Source organism: Cynara cardunculus (assembly GCF_001531365.2).
Source record: "Cynara cardunculus var. scolymus isolate 2C chromosome LG 6, CcrdV1, whole genome shotgun sequence".
Lineage (NCBI taxonomy): Eukaryota > Viridiplantae > Streptophyta > Magnoliopsida > Asterales > Asteraceae > Cynara > Cynara cardunculus.
Genome location: NC_037533.1, coordinates 20,475,785 through 20,481,784, shown reverse-complemented (window position 1 = coordinate 20,481,784; position 6,000 = coordinate 20,475,785). Strand labels below are relative to the sequence as shown.

Genomic DNA, 6,000 nt, shown 5'->3' with positions numbered 1-6,000 from the left:
CAAATGTGATGGAATTTCCAGTTTCAAGAGAGAGACTGTTTATATGTTCTGAAAGAGAAAGAAATTAAGACCCACAAAAACCCTAATTCAGTTCACAAAATCTTCTTGGATTCTTGATCATTCTTGATCATATTATAAGTTTAGAGAGAGAGTAAGGATGTGTGTGTGTGTTTCTTGTAGGTTTTAGTGTGTGTGTGTATGTGTGTATATTATATATACATATATATATTTATAATATCTCATGCGATCATGGATGGCGGTGATGATCACTTCCACCACCGGCCAAACTTCCCTTTTCAGTTGCTTGAAAAGAAAGATGATGAAGCCAGCTGTTCATCCTCCGCCACCGGAGCATACCCTTCTCTTGCTATCTCCGCCGACACTAACATAAACCCTATTGGTAGATCCAACACCTCCAATCTGCAAATAACAACCACCACCGCCACCACCTCTTCCGCCGAGCCCTCGTCAAAGAAACAACCACCCAAGAGAACTTCAACTAAAGACAGGCATACAAAGGTCGACGGCCGTGGCCGTCGTATCCGTATGCCGGCTTTATGTGCCGCTAGGGTTTTCCAGCTTACTCGTGAGCTTGGACACAAGTCCGATGGTGAAACCATCGAGTGGCTACTACAACAGGCGGAGCCGGCCGTCATCGCAGCAACCGGTACTGGTACCATCCCGGCGAACTTTACTTCACTTAATATCTCTCTCCGGAGCTCCGGGTCAAGTATGTCGGTTCCGTCTCAGCTCCGATCCACTTATTTCAACCCGAATTTTACTCTCCCACAAAGGAGGAATCTTTTTCCGGGTATTGGGTTATCTTCGTCGGAGAATTCGTCATCTAATCTTTTGAGTTTTGGTTCGACGATGAATCTGAATCAAATATTACAAGCGAAGCAAGAAATGAGGGAGAATCCGGTGGAGTTATCGGAGACGGAGGAGAGTATGGGAAGAAAACGGCGGCCTCCGGCGGAGCTGGATTTGTCGTCGCAACACCAACAACAGATGGGAAACTATTTGATGCAGTCAAGCACCGGAGCGATGGCGGCAAGTCACCCATCGATTCCGGCAAACTTTTGGATGGTCGCTAATTCTAACCAACACCAAGTGATGAACGGCGACCCTATCTGGACTTTTCCGAACGTAAATAACAGCGCCGCTGTGTATAGAGGGACGGTTTCCAGTGGCTTACATTTTATGAATTTTCCGACACCCGTCGCGCTTCTGCCAAGTCAGCAATTGGGGGCTGGAATTGGCGGTAATGGTGGTGGCAATGGAGGCAGTGGCGGTGGCGGTAGTGGTGGTTATAATGAAGCGCAATTGAACATGCTTGCCGGATTAAACCCATACAGACCAATATTTGGTCCAGGGGGATCTGAACCTCCGGCCAGTGGGTCTCAGTCTCACCACCGTGGCGGCGGCGGCGACGGCGGTGATCGCCATGATACAACCAGCCACAACTCGTAGGGGATTCCCGCCCCCACGATTGTGTTGTTAAATTTGATGTGTAAAACACACGTGAGGTTTGATTTTCTCCATTTTTTTTTTCAAAATTTTCTAAAAACAATTCTTAAATATTCTGATTTTTAATTTTTATTTAATTTTCCCATTTCGGTTGTGTGATTAATATAATCAAGATTTTCAAAGGGTTTGAGGAGAAAATGCGGTTTTAGTCATAAAAGATAATATATATATATATATATATATATATATCCCATTTTTTGTATTCTTAATATGAATTTTATATAATTTAATTCATCTTTTATTTGGAAATATAAATAACTAATTACAACTAACAGTTAGAATTTACTGAATTACATAACTGAAATACACTTGTATATTAAATTTTAGATTGTCTTTTTAAAAAAGATTACAAGTGTCGGTATATAGGAAAAAAAAACTATTTGATCTTTATTTTTTAACAGTATTTCAATAATAAGAATCAACCGCACAACCTAACACACATCGAAACCCACTCAATTCTAATTACTCAACACATGGACCATTAAAAAATAGATGGAATATTGTAATTGTTCGTATATTAACGTCTAGATTAATTACTGTTTTTTGTCTTTGCACAAATATTTTTCTCCAATGCTTTCGCTTTTGTATATGTCTTTAGTTATGTCGTTGGTCAAGACTATTAACAACCATTATGCCATCATCATCACCACCACCGCAATCACAATACATGCAGGCTGTGATTTGTAGTTAAGTCACAAATTAAGCCAAAAAAACACAATGTATATTAAGGACATATTCAACTCGACACTCAATTCCATTTTTATATCAATTCACTCTAACCGAACATAATTGTACATCATTTTGGTGTTGATAAATATGATACCAAATTTGGTATTCTACTATTTCTTTGCATTAACTATTTTTAATCACAAAATAGTCCTTCAAATTTGATATTTATGTAATTTAGTTTATTTGATTTTAAATAATACTTGGGTTATAACCTTGTCAACATTATGTTAATAAATTTTATTCATATTAATTGTAAACAACCAATACATAGATTTTTTTAATAATATACTTGAAGTATTTGATTTAGTATTAGAAATTATATAATAATTAAAAGACGAGTCATTATTTATATCAAAATTGCAGATTTTTTGTTTGTTTTTGCTTTTAAAAAAAGAGAATTAGTAACCAGAGTTTGTATCATTTTAGTATTAAAAATGATGCAAAAGATAAATTTTCCTAATAAATGCATTAATTCTTAATTGTTATATGATCTCATGATAATTAGAAAAAATAATAGAAATTTAATGTGTATTTTATGGATGTTTGACCGTATTTAAAATTAAGTCAACCATTATTTTTTTCAATTTATTGCTGGGATATGAGAACATTGAACAAGTCTTAATAATGGTAGAAGCTATTTTTTTTTTAATTTTTTGACTGGATTAAAAATTCAATTTATAATTAACGAAATCTTATTTAACTTGTAATTATATATATATAGTGAAGAAATTTTCACATTAAAAACCACTTAATATTCGTTTATTAATTTTTCATATATATATATATATATATATATATATATATAAAACACCAAATAATTGAAATTAAAATTCCTTAAATACACCTTTAATTAATAGTATCATTTTCTCACCAATTTATTTATTTGTAGAAAAGGCGGAGTGAAGGGTGTTTTTGTACTTTGGCATAATTGGTAATGGAGAAATGAAAGGTTGGGGTAAGTAATAATAATAAAGAAAATCAAATGAAGTGAAGTGAGTTGGTAATATTTATAACTAACTTAACCTATGTTATGTGTCATCATTTTTTAATAATTTCAAATCATGCCTACTTTGAAACCAAACACAAAAGCTAAAAGAAGCTTCTTCTTTGTTAATCATATATTTTATATGATTAACAAATATGAGTCTTATGGTTTTGTTTTCTAAAATATATATATATACATGTTAAGTTTATTTTTATTTTTATATTTATACATACATTCGCCTTTTAAGATAATACCATTAACTTCACTACATCATCAATCTTTTATGTAAAGGGTAATTTGGTCTTCTTATCCTTCACCTGTGACTACTATACAACCGTCATCCAAACACATAAGCCATATGAACATTCAAAACGTCAACAACCTCAATCTAAATCTAAAATACATGTTCTAAATCAAATCTCAACAACATTCATAATTAAATATTCAAAATCATCCATACAAACCTAAACTCAAGAACATTAAAAAAACAATCACAACAATGACATTCATACACAAGAAGATCTTTGCCTTCTAGATTCATACTTGACAACATTCCTAAATTATAACCGAAATCTAAATAAAGAACAAGAAAAACCCTAATTCATATACAAGAAAATCATTAGCTTTCGTATTCATACTCAACGATTAGATGCTTTGACAAACTTGAATCATTTGGATCCGCTTTCAAACAAGACTTAAACGAGATCATGTCGCATCTGAAAACCAACCTTGCTAGGTGTCGCCTTCAAAAGCTGGATATATATGCCTTTCAAGTACAAACTTGGCTCGCTATAGAAATGAAGGGGAGGGGTTTAGAACTTGGTTCGCAAAGAAAGGATGGGGTGGGGGAGTTCACGTGTTGCAAGGACAATTACAGTTTTATAAAAGCAAAAAACTTTTTTAGAAGACAAGGAAAGGGCTAAAACTTAGATCAGGGCTCTCATGTAAGGGGTACATGATGGGGGTTGATGATTTTAACATTGACGAATGTTTTTGTTATGTGAAACATGAAAGAAGGATCACCGGCATACTTAATGAATTTTTGGGACCAAAACCAAAAATTAGTCAAAGCACAAGACTAAGGTGTAATTCACTCAAAAATATTGTATGTGTGCGTGCGTGCTTTTGCATGTTTATGGTGTTGGATTTCTGTAAGACCAACCACTTTTGGTGAGACCATAAGACATATGGTGAAAGTTCGGATACACATCATGAAGGTTTGGTGTGTTTTAATTTTCCTAGAATATTTGTTATGTTTTTTCTTGTGAAGGTTCCGATATATGCTATCAAGGTTCAATATTATTTATCGTGAATGTTCGGTATTTTGCTGTGAAAATTCGACGAGATAGAAAATATCCACCCAAGGGCTCACATGGTGTCTCACGAAAATGTCTTGTCTCACATAATTACAAGTCCATGTATGTATATATGTCCCTTCAAGTATTCTAGCTTTTTATATAGAAATACTATGTTTTAAACTTTTAAAAGTAGAAATTCGTCTATATTTTATTTCTTATTTATCTACTGTCAACCTACTTTTAACATAGTTCATATGCATTAAACGAGACTTCTTTAAAGGGGTAAAAATGTCATTAGAGAATTTTCTTTCTATTTATTGCAACCCCTTCATGGATGATAATAGAAGTATCGTATTTTACACAATCATATCCTACGATATTTATTTGATCTGACATTTCAAGATGTGGATCACTTTAACCGAAGGAATCTGTACATAATTATTTCCTTTTCATATGTCCTTAACAACACTATTTGGTTTGTTTTTAATAAATTTTACGTACTTATGCGGGTGAGAAGTACCCTACATAGGAAAAGACGTATGCATGACCCTGATAGTAAATGTCATTTAAAATTTGAAAGTAATATTCACAAATAAAGGATGCAAATTAAAACATGCATCTATGACTTGCATACACTGAAATTATGGTTTGTGTTATAATGTTCTTTTATTTTCAAAACAATTAGTGCGACTAAGCTAATTCAGACTTCATATATGTTTTCAATGTATTCTAAATGATCCTACACAATACCTTGTTAAAGACTTGTACATGTATGCTTCGATTCGATATTTAATTATATACCACGTAGAGTTTCTACAAGTCATGCATCAAAATCGTTGTTTAATATGATGGTATAGGTGATTTCTTTACGTGACTATATATCACTATCATCTTAGCTAAGGAAAGTTGCTTTCATATTAGGTTTTCGTGTTATCAAGTTGAAGGCACACCGATGATCCTACCACCAAAATCAAGTAGTCAAATGTGTGAGACTTTACAAAGACGTTGAGTCCATGTCAATATGTACAACAAGATGCACTTATTCACAATAGTGGATCCAAAAATTATGGTAACGAGGGTCGTAGTTTAAATTATTAAATTTTTGTATATTTATAAAATATGAACTTTATAATCTAAATTTTTTAAAACTTATAGGATAGGGGTCCATTGACTAGCAAACTAGATCTTTAAACTTTTTTGAAAATTCTTCAAGTAACCGTTGAGATATTTAGTTACATTTGAATCGTAATCGTTTGCTCTCAGTTATACATATATATAAAGCTACACGTGAAGCAATAAAAACAATGCTAATTATTTGCTCGAGATACTTGATTGCCTTTCTTTCCTTTTTTTAGAAATAAAAAGCTCTTTGGTTTAAGCTGATCTTTCAAGATTTTGGTGAAACTTGTTTCATTCAATTTGTTCAACTCATTCTATGTCTCTCTTTTTTTATTTAAATCG

At 33.1% G+C, this 6,000-nt stretch overlaps 1 protein-coding gene across 1 annotated transcript; it reads left to right on the top strand.

Moving 5' to 3' along the window:
- Positions 1 to 249: 249 nt before the first annotated feature.
- On the top strand, positions 250 to 1,532 carry LOC112514921 (transcription factor TCP14-like). The gene has a single exon (XM_025121562.1). The coding sequence runs from the start codon at positions 250 to 252 to the stop codon at positions 1,468 to 1,470; it is 1,221 nt and encodes a 406-aa protein (XP_024977330.1). The 3' UTR covers positions 1,471 to 1,532.
- The last annotated feature ends 4,468 nt before the right edge of the window (positions 1,533 to 6,000 follow it).